The sequence below is a fragment of the Pleurodeles waltl genome, chromosome 4_2, assembly GCF_031143425.1.
Source record: "Pleurodeles waltl isolate 20211129_DDA chromosome 4_2, aPleWal1.hap1.20221129, whole genome shotgun sequence".
NCBI lineage: Eukaryota > Metazoa > Chordata > Amphibia > Caudata > Salamandridae > Pleurodeles > Pleurodeles waltl.
Genome location: NC_090443.1, coordinates 678,789,135 through 678,812,176, shown reverse-complemented (window position 1 = coordinate 678,812,176; position 23,042 = coordinate 678,789,135). Strand labels below are relative to the sequence as shown.

Genomic DNA, 23,042 nt, shown 5'->3' with positions numbered 1-23,042 from the left:
CCAATACCTTCCATGGAGGAGGAAGCTGAGCAAGTGGCATCAAAGTATTACAAATGGGTTGACACTGCTGTCGTCCAATTAGCCTCCTTAAAGTCAAGTCTAACCATAGGTCACCCATCTCGACTCCATGCTATTCCCAGGAGCTTAGAGAAGTCCAAAGGACATGCAGTCATCAACAATAACGTTGGAGACTGTGCTACAGCCCAGATGAGAAATAAAATACAATTCCATTATAAAAAATATATAAAATGCAAATACATGTAGCCAAAGCCATATTCTTTACGGAAAAAAATCATATCAGTAGGCAATTCCATTAAGGAACATTTTACAGTGAAGTCTTTATCCTGTGTTAGTAATAAAAATAAGATTATCCCGGACCAGCAGCTCTGTGACACAATAGATAACTTATTTTCCTCTAAAGTGAATAAACTGTATCAAGTATTCAAAAGGATAACCCAGTCCCACTCCTAATAAAGGATACAGATCATACATCTCTGGAAGAGCTTTTAAAAGACTCTCCTCCTGTTCTATTGAGTTTCACTGCACTTACTGAGGATAAAGTTGCTTCTCTGACAGAAACCACTAAATCAGGTACTCCTTCCGACTCTTGTCCTCAGGTGCTTCATCCTGTTTCAAAATCTATTTCAATCCAGCTTACTCTGTTACTCAGATTCTAACTTTGGGCTCCTTTCCAGATGTGAGGAAACATTTACCACTCCTGAAGAAATCCTCCTTAGACCCTTTGAAAGTGAAAAACTATAGGCCAATATCTTGCCTTCTGCTATGGCCAAAATCCTGGAGAAAGCTATGGCCAAAAAAGTGCAGCCTTCCTGGAAGACAACAATCTTCTTGATATGGCACAGCATGATTTTAGACCTAACCATTGTACCGAATCATGGCAGCAACTGAAGAAATCAGAACCATTGTAGATCAAGGAAACAGTGTGGCCTTCATCCTATTGGATATTTCAGCCGCAATTAAAATGGTAGACCATGGTCTAATGATTAAAGAACTTGGGAATATTGGCATTAAAGAGACAGCCTTAAAACTGATTAGATCTTTCCTAACCAATAGAGAACAAGTGGTTGCCCCGGACGATTGTATTTCAGCCCCTTTCCTTGTGGGGTCCTTCAGGGATCCTCAATCAGCTCCACATTATTCAATGCATACAACACTCCTCTGAACCAATCACAAGGTTTCCTAGTCTGCTTTTATGCTGGCAATATCCAAATAGTGGTATCTGTCTCATTAGACCCAAAAAAGTAGCCAAACAATTCAACAAAGCCATGAGCAGCATAGCCAAATGGATGCACAGCAACTGCTTAAAGTTAAATGCTGAGGAAACTGAAGTGTTACTACTTGGCAGGGACTCCACCTATTGGAATACTTCATGGTGGCCGACTGATTGAGGTGCTCTGCCATGACCAGTCGAGAAAGCAAGGAACCTGGTGGGGTGTGGGGGTGGGGGGTCATGTTTGACTTCAAGCTCACCTTCAGAAATGAAACCACCAATGTCACTTCCTCATGTTTCCTGACCCTACGAATATTAAAGCAAATTCTCACTTTCATTCGGTTTGATTTGAGAAGAAGTGTCATCACTGCACTAGTTGCATAAAAACTGGATTATTGAAATGCCCTGTATGTTGGCCCTCAGAACTGCATTCGTAATAAACTCCAGACCCTTCAGAATGCAGCAGCCCCAGATCTACTGAACCTTCCAAAACGTTGCTCAGGGTCTCCAGCAATTAGTGAGCTGCACTGTCTTCCTATCAGAGCCCGAATCCAAGTTAGGGCCCTATGCTGGGCCCATTATACCTTGTATCAGACAGGTTCAATTTTTCTCTGTACGATCTTTAAATGGCATACCTCTAACTGTACCTTACGATCCAGAACTGCCAGAGAGGTGGTCGTTCCCAGGTCTAATAAAACAAATTGGGGAAGAAGGATTTTCTCTCATGCAGCTACTAAATATTGGTATACTCTACCTGATTATCTTAGAGTTCAGTTTGATCTACAAACCTTTACGAAACAACTAAAAACCTGGCTTTTCTTGGCATTGTGTTAGGCCTCCCCTCTCTTCCCTCCTGCTATTGAGTCATTTTAGGCCCCTTGAGCTTGTATAATAAGTTAAAGTAGCTCCAAAACACCATTGGCATTTATGCACTCTACAAACACATTAACATACCAGATTACAAATAACTATGCTCATTGAGTCTAAGGTGACCCCTTGTAAATCGAATAGGTTTGCCTTATATATTGATGTGGTGACCCTCTGGGAAGCCTGCTGGCCTGCTTTATGTAAAATGTTACCCCCTTATATTCGGATATTGCATCTGTTATAGATGGTGGGTGGTAACGTGATTTGAAAGTGCCACCAAGGTAACTCCCTCTACCTGATGAATACATTTTTAAATGAATGCAAAGTATTTAATAGTGTGAATGTAATAAATGCTCTTTTTCAAAGAAAAAGTAGTGACTGAAGAATGATTTATTGAGTGCTGTTGTTGCGTACTAGCAGATGGAGATTACTAGCCCACACCACCTCAAATGAGTAGGCCTTGCACTGCTCTGCTTCGCTACCCTGATTGAGTGAAGTGCTACAATGGAGTACTTGTTTCCCAGTACGGAAACAACTCTGGACCTATTACTTGCACATGACTCATAACCTGCACAACTAATAACCCAATTTCTCATACCGGACAACCATAATTCATAGCACATACAATCTACATTCTGGGCTCAGCCTTCTTCCCCTTGAACTGGATTATTTTGCTAACTGTCAGAGACCAGCTACAGCATCCATGATGCAGCCTACACCACCTAAGAGGAAAAGAAAGAGATAGATGTTATCACTACCTTTGAGGTTGAACACTACAAAGAAATATATGGCCTGTATCAATACACCCTCTGTCAAGCCGAGAAGGCAGCAAAGTGGCAGTAGCTGACTGACTCTGTCAATGCATTAGGAGTGGAGACTGATCTCCAAAAGAATTGGCAGGATGAGAGAAGGTAGGTGAAGGAAAGATTTCACAACATACCAAAGGAAAAACCTTTTCCTGTGGTGGACCCGGAACCTGTCTCCATTTCCCCCCCCCTCAAGGAAAGTATCCTCCCCCAATGCATCCTGGCATGCTTTAAAGCCTGCAGTCCCAGCATCACAACAGAACCTAAATCCCTCTGTCATCCAACTACATTACAAATTCTCATTCCTGTTACACTCTCTTCACTCATTACAGGCATGCACACATCTTGCACATTACTAACATGTAGCTTTATAGTAATATTAAACTGGGGCCCAATTTACAAATGTAAACTTAAACCAACTTTCTCTATTCACAAAGGTAAGTTATGAGTAGGATATTTACGTCAGCACTCGGGTGAAGAGATTCAAATTTGCACCCAGAGCGGAATTTCCACCCCTGGGCAAAATCTTCGCACTTGGGGAGGATCTCCGCTATGAGTGTTTTGATTCTGCCCAGGTGCAGAGATTCTGCCCGAGTGCGGACATAAAAAGACTAGTCATAACTTATCTTTGTGAATACCAAACGTAATAACTTTGACTTTGTGAATCTGGCCTTACAGCTTTCTTTTTTTACAGTTCTCTTATCAAGAAATTGATAGCAACAGTTGGAGCAGGAGTAGCAGAATTGTAACCAGGCCTACATCTAAATACACAACACTACCAGTGACGCAAGAATGCCACACTGATATCGAAATAATTTTATGTCTTTGTTTGATGTACAACACTGACATTAATGTATTCATGTCTTTGTTTGATTTACAATACTGGCATTAATGTATCCTTACCAAATATATAAGACAAAATGTACTTGGCAAAACTTGAATTGTAACTGAATAGACCTGCAATGTGTTCAGCAATAGCACATCATCTTTTGCTGTGAAGGTCCTAAGCCAACTATAACACGTGTCCCCATCATGCACAGTCTTTTCGTCAATAGTTTTATCACAAATGTTGGAGTGATAATATCAGTGATGGCACAGAAGATGTCATCAATGATGTAATATGTGGGGTACTTTTCTGTGCATGGCAAGGGTGCGAGTTATATTTACTTGAAATGACTCCGACCACAACAGCTGAATTTCTAATGTTTTGTGTGTGTAAATTCCTAACCTAACTATAATGTACCTGTAACCTTGTTTTTTTCAGTAAATATATAAACAAACCCACACACACACACACACATATATATAGTTTCTCCATGAAAGTGCTATGCAGTACCAGGGCCTGGCCTGATTCACTTACTGCTAAATTTTGATGGAGTACATTTTAGCTTTCTTATTCACTAGCGCTACTACAGTAGACTGGTGAATACAGGGCTGGCTTTAGGGCAGTGTGACCGGTGAGGCCGCATTGGGTGCAGACCTGGATGGGGAGCGCTGACCTCTGGGGGCACTGTGTTTATCAATAACTTACGAAACTTGCAATTTAAAAGCACCTGCTGAAAAGTTCTTTGTGTGTCCAGCCTTCAGGAAGCAATTCAAATGTCAACTGCTGTAATAAATGTTCTTGATCGAGAGAGAGATCAGCATTTTGTCCAGTGGCAGTTTTGACTCACCATAAAGTAGTGCAGAGGGTTAATATGCCTGATGCAAAGAGCATAACTATATTTTATGTAGATAGCTGAGTGGATTAGTAAAGCCATGCTTTACCAGTGTGTTAAAACAAATGAAATGTATGTGAGAGGGGCTATAGAGAGATGAGGGACACTTTTGCCAGGTGGTAGTGAGGGAAGCCAAGGATGTGTTCATGAGATGGGGGTTGGGGAAGGGGGGGCACCAAAAAAGATTGCTGCAACGGGCACCACCAGCTCTAAAGCCAGCCCTAGGTGAATAGCAAACACCTCAGTAGTTTGAGGGTGTTATATCATTTTCATGTGCCAGCCTTTGCTCTATGTTGATTTGGGGTCTTCCCATTTACTAGTAGATATTTACCATTTTCAGCCATTCTTTACTGCTCTCTTTATATTTAAACTAAAAACAGTGAGTTAAGCAGGCAGAGTTCTTTCTTTGCACTTGCAATGGAGAACTCTGTACATAGGAGCTAGGGCAGGTATCAGCGGAGGTCTCCAGATGGAGGTTAGATAATAGAATTGTGAGTGCATAAAGTAGTAGTAGAAATGAACTACTGTATGAACTCAAAAATGATTTGATGAACAGACCTCATTGTGTAAGGTATTAGGTGTATCATTTATATCATAAACTACTGGAAATCAGCTATCCAAATATGAATTTTCAATATGGCTTCACTAGCTTTTTATTAATACAGACGTGTATGGGTAAAATTATGTGCAATTTAACCCAGATGGAAAATACCAGGGCCACAAATTTAAACATGATGGAATCAATCAATAGTATCCATCCACCAAGGTTCAAGTACCTGTGTCATGTTCATTTTTTGAGATGACTGAGATACAAATAGTAAGATAATAGTTTCAGACTATGCGAGTTGCCCTTCAAACACCCACCATGTTACATTAGGGTAGCAGTACTAACCACCTTATTTTATGTTGGTATAAGCCTGAGGAAGAAAGGTGGTTTTGGCCCCACCTTTAATGCGCTAGTGATTACCCTGCTCTGTCGAAAATGGTGCTTAGTAGGTCTCTGAGAATTTCCTTCAGGTTTACTATGCTTCAAAAGCTCCACAACAGGGGTGAGGCAAACTGATGAGGGCTACCTGGGTAGAGGGTGGAGGAGATGGCTATTTTCATCCTCTTCCACTTATCATTGAGGTGATTATCTTCCTTTAGCTGTGCAAATACCACCTGACAAAAGGATTCCTTTTGCCGTTCTATGCATGAGCAAATGGTACAGCTGAGGAAAACCTCAGGATTTCACTTTTGGCAGGGGGTAGCACTTCCCAATGAAGGTAATCGTGGGACTACATAGGGTTTAGAGAAATGTGCAGGATTCCTCTTCACACTGCCATGCATGAATATCAAAAAAAGGGCTCAAAGTGCTTGACAACAATGGCTTTGCCAGGTAATCATCTATGGGTACCAGGAGGAACAGCAGTTATGAACTGCAATTCCCATGAGACATTTGGATTAGCATTGACAGAAAATCTAAAAAGTGTAAATAGGGAAATGGAAAAATTACTAAATGTACAATGACCAAGAGCATGATTGGTTTAAATGCACAGGAAAAGGAAACAAGGCATTTACACAATTTGGTATTGAATAAAAGCATAATAAAGTAATTTTCTTGGGCTTTGCTTTGTCCATAAAGGTGCAGAGGATTACTGCAGATATTAGAGTCTGGCGAAACCAAGAGCAGTACCTACAAATTAGTTTTTTCATCATGAGCAACAGAAGGTTTCTTGTGGCACAACCTGGCCTTTTGTCTCATGGTTTATCACGTCAACAGACTCCCTTGATTGCAATAGGACAATATTATAGCGTTACCAGTAATAATGCATTTATAAACACACATATATTACATAAGAATATACTATAAGAATATATTAAAAGTTGTACATTCTACATAACTTTATATTCTATATAATGTATTCCTAAAATATACTTATATTCTAACTCTAGCATTGTAGCAGACACAAGTTGTCAGCTTAGAAACTTGCATGCTTTAAGACTACTTTCAAATTCAATATTGTTTTTGACATACCACATATGTTTTTATACCAAATGGAAAATGGTGTACAAGTGACAGATTGCAAGTTTATCTGGAAAGTGTCTTTTGGACTGGAACCAGCATTAAAACTAGTATTTAAAAACAAAACATATTTACAACAGGATAGTCAAACACATTCATATACTGCTTTCATAAATAAAATATTATAACTTACATAGCTCCATCCCATCACCGCAACAAAAATCACAACAAAAGACGTTATTGTTAATGCTACGGTCAAAACCATCATGAGCACATGAACCTGCAAGATATACAATGGCAATGTTAGTTAATTCTGCTTCATCACAAAAACAAATCTCTGTAACTGCAACAAGTATTTTCAATCACTGCTTTTGACATGACTCGTGCAAAATTATCATAAACATTTTGTTTTCTTTTTATCCCATTAGATGGGCATCTTGTGATTGAGGAATCTTATATGAAAAACACAAAATTATTAAGAAAGATGAATAAGATGTATAATTTTAATATTTGTGCATAACTGCCAATGCCACAGCAACAAATACCACCAATGGTCCACTACAAATATTACTACCACAATACTAATCCCAACTCAACTAATGCCACCATCAACACCGCCACCAGCAATGCACCCACCATCAGTGCAACCACCTTAATCACCGTTGTCACCACTATGAAGACAACCACCAGCAAGGCCACCAACACATCCAATACTATGAGCACCATCATAAATACCACTTTCCAATACCACATACGCCAATAACTTCTACATCAGTACCACCAAAACAAAACCAAAAACCACCATTACCACCAAAGCCACCAAAACCGGTCCCAGGATGCTTGTTTCCAGTCCAGGGAAGACCTGGCCTGGCAGTTCGGGCTGGACTGTTCCCATGGGGAACAGGGTCAAGACTGATTTGCATATGGCTGGGTCCAAACTGGAATGGCATGGGCAGCAAAAAAACGATAAATTAAATCCAGATCTGTGACTGGGGGTGAGTGTTTGCATTGTCAGCACTCCGTCCATCATTCTTTTGTGTTGCTAATGTTGCCTTAAGTGGGAAGGGTATGGCCAGACGTGGGTCCTGTGCTTCCCATGCCACTGGATTCAAGCTAGCCTGGCTGATGAGGGGTGAAACCCGAAACCGGTCCCAGGATGCTTGTTTCCAGTCCAGGGAAGACCTGCCCTGGCAGTTCGGGCTGGATTGTTCCCATGGGGAACAGGGTCAAGACTGATTTGCATATGGCTGGGTCCAAACTGGAATGGCATGGGCAGCAAAAAAACGATGGATTAAACCCAGATCTGTGACTGGGGGTGAGTGTTTGCATTGTCAGCACTCCGTCCATCATTCTTTTGTGCTGCTAAAGGATAGCCAAAGAATATTTTGCTTGATGACTAAAATGTCTTAGTTTTATGAAATACTTTCATGCAAATCCAAAGGCCAACAACAAGAATGCATAATACATTTTTAAGAGGTAGTCATGCCTCATTGATTGCCCCATCCTTTGTCATTTCTCGTGATATGGAGTACCTTATGAAGCGGTTAAATATATACATTAAGGTCTATGTTGTGGTTGTAATTGCAGAACATGCCTCTCTTTGATGATTGGCTCCAATTTATTTCTGCTCTTGGGACATTAAGGCCCATATTTATACTTTTTGACGCAAAACTGCGCTAACGCAGTTTTGCGTCAAAAAAATTTGTGCCGTCTAACGCCATTTGGATGCGCCGTGCGGGCGTCAAATTTATACTTTGACGTACGGCGGCGCAACCAACAGGTGGGCGTCAGGATATTGTGACGCACACAGCGGCGTCAAGTCGTAAGGAAAAACCACGTAAAGGCGACGCACATCACCGTGGGCCGATTTACGACAGCGCAATCGTGAAAGCGCTGGTTTTTCTCACGCAATTGCGTCAAATTCTAGCGCGAAAACTGCAGTGTTACCAGAGAGCCAACATGGATCCCAGTGGACACAACAGAGCCCAGGATGATGACAGCAGACCAGGAACCAGCCAAGAGGTCCCACAAACAAACCAGGATAACCAAAAAAAGAAAAGAAAGTGTCGCTTCAGTGAAGAGGAGCAGGAAATCCTGGTGAGAGAGGTGACGGAACACCAGCACCAACTTTTCATAACATCCAAATTGCCACTCAGTAGGAGAGAGGCCATATGGAAGCAAATAGTGGACAAGATCAACAGTGTGGCTGAAGAACGCCGCACAGTCACTGAGTGTAAGAAACGCTGGCATGACTGTAAACGCAGGACCAAAGAGAAAATGGCCAGGAACAGGAAGGCAGCAATGCAGACTGGAGGTGGGAGTCCAGCACAACAGGAGGCCCTGGACCACATGGAGGAGATGGTTGCAGCCGCCATCCCCGAGGAGATCGTCACAGGGATTCAAGGGCAGGACAGTGCAGACTACCAAGACACAATGCACATGCAGGGTAAGTCGCATGGGGAATTATAATGCACTAATGTTAACTGCAACCAGGGGGGGAATACCTACTACACAATGCATGTAAGTCAGCATATACATAGAGTGGCATGGGTAAAGGAGCACAGTAGGGGGGCATGCCTAGCACACACTGAAGCTGGGGCACCACCAAACACAGCAACAAGTACAGCCCCATGGGGACATCCTGTAAGTACAACAATAGAGCCAAGGGAAAGCAGCGACAGGTAGGAAGGCCACTACAGCAAACTCACATCCAGGCACTTGTTTTGTAAAATCTATCCTACAGCAACTAGGTCCCTATCAGTAACCCAGTAGGCAAAGCAACAACTGCAATGTAACTGCCACAACACCTTACAATAACGCCTCTCATCTCTGTGCAGCTACAGTACCAAATGGCAGCAACCTCCCCATGGAATATACATACACAAATTAGGGGGTGACATTGACATCCGCAACAAGTCAGTGTAAAAATACAAACGCACCAGTACACTCAAATGCCCAATGTCCATACCTGACACATACATAAGCCAAAGTAAACAGCAATAGGACCCACACAGCACCAACCACACACACATGCTGCATACGTCAGGGTCCCTCACATGCCTGGATAACAAGGCTACATCACTAATGTCATACTGCTCAGACAACACCTGAGGAGGAGACATAGGCAACTGGTCACTCCAACACACCTGCAAAGTCTGACAAACAAATCGGACCTTCATACGATAAACAGGCTTATACAATCAAACACACATGACCCACCTTCATCTTCAAACATCAACAATGTTTACATCCACACCACATCCAAACATGAACATGCATAGGAAATGGCACGGAACATGTACACTGCATGCAATGTGAATCAAAAGTGAATGGGGCAGGTCCTGAGAGGCAAGTGTGTTGGCAGGGCACTCACAACACCCACAGTCAGTCAATGTGTATTCTGGCAAGTGTAATGTATACTTTGCGCATTAGCCTCAGGCTGTAGGCCTTTCTGCACCTTACCCTGAATGTACTCTTACGCATATGCTCACATCTAAGAGCCTCTGAGCACTTTGCACTACATGCTTCTCATACTTTGCGGATAGATGGGGTAGGGGTTCTGATTTGCCATTCCTGCGTAGGGAAACTATCTCATCACCATGACTTATGACTTATAAAATCACTTCCTTGTCCCAAGACACACAAGAGGGAGTCTCCAAACAGAGAAACACCAGACGCTGCCTGCCTTGCTGCAGATGCAAAACCAGATCACAGGCCATTGCTCAGATATGACGGATGAAGTCTCCCCAGTGATTCAGACAGGCAGGCTAGAAGCTTAACATGCTGTGCTATAAATAGAACAAGCAGAGGGAGAGTACAAACTGTTAGGCACCATGATAGCTTTCGACCAATGTCTTACTCTCCTGCTGACTATTTCAAGTCTACCATGTTGAAGTATTTGGGTTATTGTGGCTCACACCTAAATATAGACAAGTCAGTTGTTCAAAGAGATCATCATATGAAACAAATACTGTCTTTGACTTTTGTGTATGAGTTCATACTGGAAAAGAGTGAAGATGTTGGGATCTGAGTGACCACAACTTCCCTGAAAAGTTCCAAAGATGTCATGGGCTCGGATGTATAATCATTCCTTTGCTGTGGGAGACATGAGCCAATGCTAGTTAGCTAGAGCAAAATGAAAGAATCAGGGTGACAGAGTCAATTAAAAGTGGGTCAGACTCAGTCCATCACACCATTAGCTATCCTGCTGCCTCGTAAGCAAGTCAGCTCAGGTCGGATAATGAGAACACACCCTCGAAAATGTCTCTACATAAGAATAGTTAATCACGGAGGGACTAGTAGGACACAAAGATGCCTATTCACAAAATGTTACAAAGCAACACCTAGCGGCAATTAGGCAGACAAGTCTGGTAGCTCCACATCACACATGTGACACACAGGTGGGCCATAGGCCTACAACAATGCCCATATGAAGGACAGCAGATACCCAGAAAAAAACAGACACCAAAGATAAGGCATCCAAACGCCTGTAACTGTTTGCAAACTTGTTACAACACAGACACACTAATTGTACCCTGTTTCATTGCAGAGGAACATGGATCTCCTGCCGATATGCCTGACCCTGATTTCCCTGATGACATCGATGACGACCCCATCAACCTCTCCCCACAAACCCTCCACATGGTCTTAGGAAGCCTCCAAACCCCACCTTCAGTCCCAAGGAGGAGCCCAGAAGAAGCAGCCACCCCAGTAGACCCACCTGCCACCCCAAATGTAATACCTGCCAGCTCCAACACAGCTGAGGACTCCGACGACACTGGAACCAGCTTTGAAAGAACCGTCGTTGGGGTCCAGCGGGAGCTGGCCAAGGAGGTGCGGGTGGGGATGCAAACTATGGCAGCCAGCCTTGAGAGGGTGCGTTCGTGCATGATCCCTCCTGCTGATCAGACAGCTGTGATGCAAGCACTAACATCGCACATGCAGGAACTTGTAGAAACTCAAAAGCAAATCGCCACAGCTGTCATCCAGTTGACGGAACAACTAAGAATGCAAGCCAGTCAACGGGTGCACGAATGCAACATCGAACCCCTCAGGGCTGACCTGGCTGCCTACCATCGGGATGTGGCTGCCATTCTGAGAAACCAGCAGGCCCTCCTTGCTGCAGTATTGCCCTTCCTAAGTCCACAGGGACTAGCCCCCGGGATGTCTGCGTCCATGTCTTCTAACACTGAGGTGTGTGTTGCCCCTTCACAACCAACAACAACAAGGACAGAGGAGGCAACACACACATCAGAAGAAGAAGACGTGGAACAGATAACCTTCACACGGAGGAGTACCCGGAAGCCCTAGTCCCTGCACCATGGCCTACTCTGACCAAGGTCCTGCGTTTAGTCAAAGCCCAGTTTCTGAACACCTACACTCAATGACTGTTTGGCAATCCACTGTTTGACTTGTCCACATTGCCAGTGAATGTCTCTCTCCTACAATTTGGTAATCCTGTCCCTCTGCACTGACACCTTCTATAGGCTCACCAAGAAATGATGCCCCAGAACGGACTCTGCCAAAATGTTGAATGGACAATTTGCACTACAACACCTGTAAATAAATCGCACTTGCTCACCTATTGTGTCTCTGTGTCATTTCACACTTCAACTGTGCAGTACCTAACTCCAAAGTGGCTGTGTGGCAACCCTGTTGAATCTCTATACTACTGTCCTGATGTCATATATTCAGATCCATCTGTGCATTGGCCAGGATTGCATCATAGCCCTACCATACTGAGGGAAATAACTGAGGAAGGAACTAAGCACACACAATCATGCTGTGTTGGTCAGAATGATGCACCATCTATTGCTATTCCAGAGAGCAAATGGTGTCTGGGAAATGTAGGCTCCATGCAAGACTTAAATAAGAATGGATGCCGCTTAATGTAATGAATCGTGTACAAATCACACTGCATTAACTTCCCTTACAGAGTAGGCTTCCATGAAGGAAATTCATGCTGCTTCAGTACACACATGATGTAGCTCAGCAATGAAAGCAGCAATACATGAGTGTGAACAACTCCTCATCTACAAAGATCTCCCTGAGCTTCACACTGCTGTCCGACCTAACAATTAACCCACATTGACATGTAATGAAGCACTCTTTGTGAAGTTGGACACATATCATAACAAAAGCTTGGTGTACAATGCACACTACCAATGGGGAGTCTCCCAATTTGAGGATACTTAACAAGTGAGCACACGGGTAGATGGGATGTTAAACATCCATTCCCAGGGGATGCTGAGCATAGGACACAAATGTCACACTAAATCATTCTGCAACATGGATGTCAAGGCCATGATAAAGTAGCACCTAACGCATCAAGTAAAGGGTTAACAAAATATTTATTTATATCTAGTACTACAAGAGGCAACTAAGGGAAAGGTACACCTACACTAATCTAACCTGACTACTAATAACCCACAACTGTCCCTATCTAACCTAAGCTAAACTTACTCTACACATGTAACGAAACGATCTAAACATCAACCCCCCACCCACCATTATGAGACAGGACACATGCAGGACAAAACATACTAACCTACACACATACTACACTATCCTAAACAAGCAGATAATTTTTTTTTTTTTTTTGTTTTACATTTTTTTTGTTTTTTTGTTTTATTAAACATGAATCCCAACATTGCCCTCCACCCACCCACCCACACACAAATATTTGAGAAAAATAACAAGGACCCCCCACCCTCTTCCCTAACACTAACTAAGCTACATACCTATCCTAATCCTAATACTAATCCCCAAAGCCCAACTAACAGGAGAAAAAAAGGAAAGAGGTGAGAGGGGAGGGATAAAAGTTTAAGAGGGCAAACGAACTAGACGTTTGCACTCCTTAGTGTGCGCCTGATGTCGCGGACCCGGGTCTTTACATAGTTCATGTCATCAGTCAGGTTGTCCACCTTCCTCAAAAGTTTGTCCACTTTCTGGGACAATGCCTGGAAGGCTGCAGGGTCCACGGGAGGGTCTGTGGGGAGGGTTTGTGTGCCAGCAGAGGTCGAGCTAGTGGCAGCTGTTGGTGGGACATGTGACTGTCCTGCTGCCAGCACACGGCTGGGTCCAGGTCGTGCTGCATGCGGCGGGTCCATGGCAGCCGAAGTAGATGGGACCACTGGGCCAGACCTGGTGGCTGTGTCGTTGGTGGCTGTAGGTGGCACACTTGTTGGAGGCTGTGGTGTGGCCCACCACGCCCCGGAGGCCCTTTCGGAGTGATACCTGCGGCCCATCCGCCGATACCCAGACTGCACCTGCAGGATGTGCCTGTAACGGATGGCACGCCGCTCAAAATGGATGCGATCGGCCGCCCTCATGTTAGCAGCTGTGAAGAGAAAAGGCAGATATTTACCTTTGGCTTTGCATTGGGTGGGATAGCACAATGGGTTATTTGTACATTACTAGAAATGTATAGGTTGCAGCAATTGTCACAACATAGTTCACAGAAGGGCTCAGAGGAAGTACATGTGAAGCATGCATACATAAGGGCATATCACACCTAGAATATCCAGGTCTCTACATGATGGATGACATCACCCTACACTACTCATCCTAATCATCCCTACGGTTTTGTACATCATGGCTGCACCTCTTCCGCATACTTACTTCACTACATATGTCACTATATGTGATAACTATCACACTCCTCACTCTAAGCCATCTGGAATTGGTTGTGTGCTAAGATTGAACCAATGGGCTATAACCCAATGTCTACACTAGGGACCAGATGTAGGAAGATGGGAAATGGGACGAACAATCTGCAATGCAGAATGGGGTATCTGACACCGTCTGTGAGTTGCTATGGGGTTGCTAAGAGCCACCTCATTTACATCAATGATGTGGGTTGCAAGTTGCTCCACCTTTGCAACTATGGGCACTCACGGGGATGGAGGCCTGCTGGGAACAGCAGACCTCCATGTCCGTGACCGCTTGGAAATAACGCAGAACATGTTCCCCAAGTGTAGGCCGTTTACCTCAATGGGAAATGAGCAGCACTTAGAAATAAATTACGACAATTTCAATATTGAATAATTTAAGGCACTTAGGCCCGTATTTATATTTGTTGTTGCGCCGCATTTGCGTCACTTGTTGACGCAAAAGCCGCGCAAAATTGCAAATTCCAATTGTAATTTGTAAGTTTGCGCCGTTTTGGCGTCAAAAAGCTGGGCAAATGTGGTGCAAAAAAATTATAAATACGGGCCGCAGTGGTCCCAAGGACCACTGCCTGTTTTGTACAGGATTATTTTGGTACACTCGGAAAGGTGATGGGTTACAATGGGGACCCCTTACTGCTAGCAAGTGGGTTACCATCCACTTAAAGTGGATGATAACTGCGACTCACTTAGCAACCACAAACTCCATTGCAAATGGACTTGCATACCACTGTCAGTTGCAAATAGGACTGGAAAAAGCCTTCATATTTAGGATTAGGAATAAAATCTCCCATATATTTTCATGATCACCTAATACATTTCGGAATAGGAAACAGATGTTTGCAACTCACACACAATAATTATGAGTTTATCAACTTGTACACAGTTTGGCACATCTGGCCCTAGGTTCTGACTCACGACACAAAAGGTGTCAAGTAAGTGTGAGATACTGGTTGCTACAGTCCAAGGTAGCCGGTTTCACATTAACATCCCAGTCGTTGAGGGTGGTGTGGGAAGAACAACCACCAATCCCATGTGAAATGCACACCCAGGAGTGTATTGAACGTTCACCAAGTATGTGCCTTCACACACAAGACCTATGAATGGCTAGCAACACGTTGGACTTAGGCAAACATTGTGACATCCATGGACCACACATGTCACAATGATATGACTTTTGCCAACATGACATACTATCAGTGAGGCATGTTTTACTACACACACAGAGGAGGTGGAACACCCATTCTCATGATTCAACAGAACACATAGGCCATTGCACTCAAGTCACACACACTCCTAGTTCAGCTTGTGTAAGTACATGCCCCCGGAAGATCCAACCTACAGTGTGCACAGTCCATCCTCAACTAGGAAGATGCACTTTTCATCACAGCCATGTGCCTAAGCTATATGGGAGAATGTCAGTCTGATATGCAGACTCAGTTCATGTCAAGTCCCCGACCAAGTCTTACTTTGACCAGTGTATTCTAAGTAACTCATCCCATTCCCCATTGCGGCCCAACTGTAATGTCCTACAGCCCCTCAATCTCAGAGATGGCTAGGTGTTGCTTAACAGAAACATAAGTCCAATTTGATATCACACTAACACGACAATGGCAATGAACGGCCAGCGCATCACATCATGATTTCTCTTGAACACACAGTAGTCCATTTTGCGTCATTGCCAAATAAATATATCAAATAGCACTCAGGCAACACTCACTGTAGGTATCGGGGTCGTCGAAGTGTGCCACCTCTCCCACGGTGTAAGGCTCTGGTCCACCTGTAAAGCATGACAGGAAGAATGTACTCAGACTGGGTGGACTGACAAAATAATTCTGTTACAATGACACTGTGAGAATATGACATGGTAATGATACACTTTCACACATGCTCATACTGCATGGATGAGTTTGTATTCAACATTAACATTGGATGATTCTCCTGCTACAGTTACACACCCTACTACACACATGCAGTGGCCAGGACAGTCAGGTGTCGTCCAAGTTTACTCACAATAATTATGCCCCGCCAATATTGTTATCCAAACATCTCAGCATGTGCATTCCAGAGAGACATCCAGACACTTGTTCCATGAGGACTGCATGACCACTCACAGTCAAACAGCCTATGTGGACATGTTCAACACACAGCAACCACACACACATGTGACATATCTGTGGAAAACATATCTGACTTCATGTGACGTGTATAAAACACACATGTATATCATCATCATGGGATTCAAATCAGATTTCGAGCGATGGGGTCTACATATGTAGGTATGTTGTTTCGACATGACTTACTCATTGCCCATTATGACATGTAGAGTACAAATAGAGCCATTAACGTGTTGCTTGTCTGACACAAATGCTACACTACATTACATACAGCTACAGCCATCTGGTATGTGTAGAACAACTGAGCCATCTGACTGCTAGCATAGGTCTTCATACACATTGTGCAACACGTACACATTAGGGCACATATGTAAACATTAGTAAGGCAGCATTTGCATCATTGCATCACGCAGAGATGGGCCACACCTGCCAAATACAGATATATGTATTAAGTTTCTGCTGTTTGAGGGAGAAAAAGTGTAGCCAATTTGGGGATATCAATATATATTGACAAGGGCCTAGGTTTCCCTAGCATTACACATAGGCAGCTCCTTATCTAGCAGATTGGGTAACATTCATCACATGTTCACACACAGATTACTATCATGTCCATGTAATTGATTGCTACTCACCAACAGGGCCACCAATCCTGACTCCCAGGTGGTCCAGCAGGTCCTGTTCCCTCGTGATCAGATCGGCCCAGCGGTGTTTCAACTGATGGACATTCCGCATGGTCCCATGGACCCGGACCATGTGATGGCGCACCTTCTCCCAGCGAATTTTCCGGGCCTCCGTGTGATACCCCTGTATCACACGGCCCCCAGCCTCCAGCATCAGCGGGAGGAAATGGCACACTAGCCAGATAAATCCCCCCAATTCATCTTCGCCCATCCTGGACAGGCGAGGCCTCCCTGACATTATGACTGATGACTAACAGAAAAAATAAAGTAGGAAATGGGGAAAGGTAGAGGTGTGAAGTTAAGAAAAGGAGAAAATAGCCCAACTAACCCCAATAACTACCCTAGCCACAACAGACTCCCACAGACAATACAAACAAATACAGGAATGGACAAAACTAGACTTAACAGACTGAGACAATGATACACAACAATATTAGACTGAACAAAGTACAAAAGACAAGCTACACAGGACAACAAAGCAGTAATTCACAGGACAACACTCTTCACTGAACCACACAGTCTAGAAAAATCTGAGACTGAAAAGTGAAAGTGAAAGTCAACTTCCAATACAGATTTGGCAAACAGGATATCCTATTACATCACTTCCTGCATAAAATGGCCGCCGTTTTTTAATCGCGGTTTGCGTCGTATTTTCACGCATACATAATTTCGCGTCATTTTTTATGACGCATAATATTGCACATGCTGCTGAGTGTAAAAATATGATATGAATATTAATATTTATTTACTGTACGAGATGTCCAAAAATATGTGCATGTTGCGTCATTTTTTCCGACGCATACATGATGGGCGTCATATTTTATCCACCTACAGGAGTGCTAATGCTGCTGAGTGAAAAAATATGATATGAATATTAATATTCATTTACTGTACGAGATGTCCAAAAATATGTGCATGTTGCGTCATTTTTTCCGACGCATACATGATGGGCGTCATATTTTATCCACCTACAGGAGTGCTAATGCTGCTGAGTGAAAAAATATGATATGAATATTAATATTCATTTACTGTACGAGATGTCCGAAAATATGTGCATGTTGCGTCATTTTTTCCGACGCATACATGATGGGCGTCATATTTTATCCACCTACAGGAGTGCTAATGCTGCTGAGTGAAAAAATATGATATGAATATTAATATTCATTTACTGTACGAGATGTCCGAAAATATGTGCATGTTGCGTCATTTTTTCCGACGCATACATGATGGGCGTCATATTTTATCCACCTACAGGAGTGCTAATGCTGCTGAGTGAAAAAATATGATATGAATATTGTGAGAAGGTAGCCTCTTTCTAGCCTTGTTACCCCCACTTTTGGCCTGTTTGTGAGTGTATGTCAGGGTGTTTGTCACTGTTTTCACTGTCTCACTGGGATCCTGATAGCCAGGCCTCAGTGCTTATAGTGAAAACACCATGTTTTCAGTATGGTTGTTATGTGTCACTGGGATCCTGCTAGTCAGGACCCCAGTGCTCATAGGTTTGTGGCCTATATGTATGTGTCACTGGGACCCTGTCACACAGGGCCCCAGTGCTCATAGGTGTGCATGTATATGTTCCCTGTGTGGTGCCTAACTGTCTCACTGAGGCTCTGCTAACCAGAACCTCAGTGGTTATGCTCTCTCATTACTTTTAAATTGTCACTAACAGGCTAGTGACCATTTTTACCAATTTACATTGGCTTACTGGAACACCCTTATAATTCCCTAGTATATGGTACTGAGGTACCCAGGGTATTGGGGTTCCAGGAGATCCCTATGGGCTGAAGCATTTCTTTTGCCACCCATAGGGAGCTCTGACAATTCTTACACAGGCCTGCCACTGCAGCCTGAGTGAAATAACGTCCACGTTATTTCACAGCCATTTTACACTGCACTTAAGTAACTTATAAGTCACCTATATGTCTAACCTTTACCTGGTAAAGGTTAGGTGCAAAGTTACTTAGTGTGAGGGCACCCTGGCACTAGCCAAGGTGCCCCCACATTGTTCAGAGCCAATTCACTGAACTTTGTGAGTGCGGGGACACCATTACACGCGTGCACTACATATAGGTCACTACCTATATGTAGCTTCACCATGGTAACTCCGAATATGGCCATGTAACATGTCTATGATCATGGAATTGCCCCCTCTATACCATCCTGGCATAGTTGGCACAATCCCATGATCCCTGTGGTCTGTAGCACAGACCCTGGTACTGCCAAACTGCCCTTCCTGGGGTTTCACTGCAGCTGCTGCTGCTGCCAACCCCTCAGACAGGCAGCTGCCCTCCTGGGGTCCAGCCAGGCCTGGCCCAGGATGGCAGAACAAAGAACTTCCTCTGAGAGAGGGTGTGATACCCTCTCCCTTTGGAAAATGGTGTGAAGGCAGGGGAGGAGTAGCCTCCCCCAGCCTCTGGAAATGCTTTGTTGGGCACAGATGTGCCCAATTCTGCATAAGCCAGTCTACACCGGTTCAGGGACCCCTTAGCCCCTGCTCTGGCGCGAAACTGGACAAATGAAAGGGGAGTGACCACTCCCCTGACCTGCACCTCCCCTGGGAGGTGTCCAGAGCTCCTCCAGTGTGCTCCAGACCTCTGCCATCTTGGAAACAGAGGTGCTGCTGGCACACTGGACTGCTCTGAGTGGCCAGTGCCACCAGGTGACGTCAGAGACTCCTTGTGATAGGCTCCTTCAGGTGTTAGTAGCCTTTCCTCTCTCCTAGGTAGCCAAACCCTCTTTTCTGGCTATTTAGGGTCTCTGTCTCTGGGGAAACTTTAGATAACGAATGCATGAGCTCAGCCGAGTTCCTCTGCATCTCCCTCTTCACCTTCTGATAAGGAATCGACCGCTGACCGCGCTGGAAGCCTGCAAACCTGCAACATAGTAGCAAAGACGACTACTGCAACTCTGTAACGCTGATCCTGCCGCCTTCTCGACTGTTTTCCTGCTTGTGCATGCTGTGGGGGTAGTCTGCCTCCTCTCTGCACCAGAAGCTCCGAAGAAATCTCCCGTGGGTCGACGGAATCTTCCCCCTGCAACCGCAGGCACCAAAAAGCTGCATCTCCGGTCCCTTGGGTCTCCTCTCAGCACGACGAGCGAGGTCCCTCGAATCCAGCGACACCGTCCAAGTGACCCCCACAGTCCAGTGACTCTTCAGCCCAAGTTTGGTGGAGGTAAGTCCTTGCCTCACCTCGCTGGGCTGCATTGCTGGGAACCGCGACTTTGCAAGCTTCTCCGGCCCCTGTGCACTTCCGGCGGAAATCCTGTGTGCACAGCCAAGCCTGGGTCCACGGCACTCTAACCTGCATTGCACGACTTTCTAAGTTGGTCTCCGGCGACGTGGGACTCCTTTGTGCAACTTCGGCGAGCAACGTTTCACGCATCCTCGTAGTGCCTGTTTCTGGCACTTCTCCGGGTGCTACCTGCTTCAGTGAGGGCTCTTTGTCTTGCTCGACGTCCCCTCTCTCTGCAGGTCCAATTTGCGACCTCCTGGTCCCTCCTGGGCCCCAGCAGCGTCCAAAAACGTCAAACGAACGATTTGCGTGTAGCAAGGCTTGTTGGCGTCCATCCGGCGGGAAAACACTTCTGCACGACTCTCCAAGGCGTGGGGGATCCATCCTCCAAAGGGGAAGTCTCTAGCCCTTGTCGTTCCTGCAGTATTCACAGTTCTTCAGCCTAGTAAGAGCTTCTTTGCACCAACCGCTGGCATTTCTTGGGCATCTGCCCATCTCCGAGCTGCTTGTGACTTTTGGACTTGGTCCCCTTGCTCCACAGGTACCTTCAGACAGGAATCCATCGTTGTTGCATTGCTGATTTGTGTTTTCCTTGCATTCTCCCTCTAACACGACTATTTTGTCCTTAGGGGAACTTTGGTGCACTTTGCACTCACTTTTCAGGGTCTTGGGGAGGGTTATTTTTCTAACTCTCACTATTTTCTAATAGTCCCAGCGACCCTCTACAAGGTCACATAGGTTTGGGGTCCATTCGTGGTTCGCATTCCACTTCTGGAGTATATGGTTTGTGTTGCCCCTATTCCTATGTTTCCCCATTGCATCCTATTGTAACTATACATTGTTTGCACTGTTTTCTAAGACGATACTGCATATTTTTGCTATTGTGTATATATATCTTGTGTATATTTCCTATCCTCTCACTGAGGGTACACTCTAAGATACTTTGGCATATTGTCATAAAAATAAAGTACCTTTATTTTTAGTATAACTGTGTATTGTGTTTTCTTATGATATTGTGCATATGACACTAAGTGGTACTGTAGTAGCTTCACACGTCTCCTAGTTCAGCCTAAGCTGCTCTGCTAAGCTACCATTATCTATCAGCCTAAGCTGCTAGACACCCTATACACTAATAAGGGATAACTGGGCCTGGTGCAAGGTGCAAGTACCCCTTGGTACTCACTACAAGCCAGTCCAGCCTCCTACAAATATTAATATTCATTTACTGTACGAGATGTACGAAAATATGTGCATGTTGCGTCATTTTTTCCGACGCATACATGATGCGCATACATGAAACGTACAGGAATGCACATGCTGCTGAGTCAAATCTGAAATATGATGTAACTTATATTTTGCTGTCTAAATCTGTGAAATTTTTGTATACATTCAGATTTGACTCTGCATTCTGTGCACTCATGTACGTGACCAAAATATGACACCCATGCTGTATGCGTAGAATTATGATCAAATCTTTTTGTTACGTCTTCATGTTTTTAACTTGGGGAAGGTGATTTGTCAGGGTCAAACGGGGCAATGTGATACACATTTGTGTTTGGATATGCCACATGTCCATTGTTGTATGTATGGCAGGCATTCACACAGTAATGGTGTGGATACGTTACATAATGTCTTTTCCATATTTGTCAACATATTTGTGGCAATTGCTGATGGCTGTTTGGAAATGATGGATGGGATACCATGATGTATTCCTTCTCCAAATTTGGTCCACACTTATGATGGTGATGCTTTTATCTGGAGTCCTAACAGGGAGTGCAATGGTCACTTACAGTTATTATGGGGCTAACCATGTCCTAGCCTCATTTTGTGTTTGTGCTTTGTGTTCTACTCTTGACATGTAGGCCACACATGTACCTTATGCATGTGTTTGGCTCACAAGTACAGGATTTGTGTATGTTTGTGGGACCGTAGAAGTGGACTTAGGCCCCCAGCACCCTAGGATTTGACCATCCTGATTAGTTACAGTATCCATGGCTTGGCTTAATATTTTATGGGAAACCTGCAGCAGCAGGCTAATGTAAGGCCATATGGTATGTATGACTGTTGACCATTCATTCATCTCATTAGCCCATTAGAAGTTTGCAGTAATGATGATTTTGAGCTGACATGCCTACCATTTCCCAATGACTATGTTTGGAAGACTCTGAGCGTTCCTGATGTTCTGGGGAATATTCTTTAGTGGGTGTCTGTGTCCCTTTCTGCATTAACTGGTTAAGTGGCATGTCACATTCTTCCTGCTAGGTTCAAACTGGGACCCGACTGTGATGGTCTACTTTCAATAATTTGGTTGATTGTATGACATATGTGTACATGTGTGTTGGTATGTGGATCCACTATCACCTGTCTGGGTGTATGTTGTCACTGTGACATCCAGGTCTCCTCCTGAGTTAGTGGCAGCTAATGTTGTCCCAATTGTGTTTTGCTCATATCACCCACTGGAGAGAAGCCATTGATGACATGGTGACGTACACATGGATGGTCCCACCCTGTCTCTGACCACATGTGATGTGACTTTCACATGATCTACTTTTTTTGTCTGGGTGCAAGACTGTCTCAGGTGTTTTGATGTAGCATGTGGATTTGCCACATTTGTACTCATGTGGGCCTCTGTGTATGGCAATGTATCATGTCACATCCTACCCTCTGTGCATACAATTGAAATGTTCTTTTTTGTTGTGATGATTGTTATGGCATTGT

General features: G+C 44.1%; 1 protein-coding gene across 2 annotated transcripts in view; it reads right to left on the bottom strand.

Moving 5' to 3' along the window:
- Positions 1 to 23,042, bottom strand: part of LOC138293180 (putative ferric-chelate reductase 1) — a 240,455-nt gene that overhangs the window by 73,896 nt on the left and 143,517 nt on the right. For both annotated transcript variants that reach the window (XM_069232257.1, XM_069232258.1), the window contains exon 11: positions 6,821 to 6,907. In XM_069232257.1, the coding sequence (XP_069088358.1) occupies positions 6,821 to 6,907 (87 nt within the window). The remainder of the gene's footprint in view (positions 1 to 6,820; positions 6,908 to 23,042) is intronic.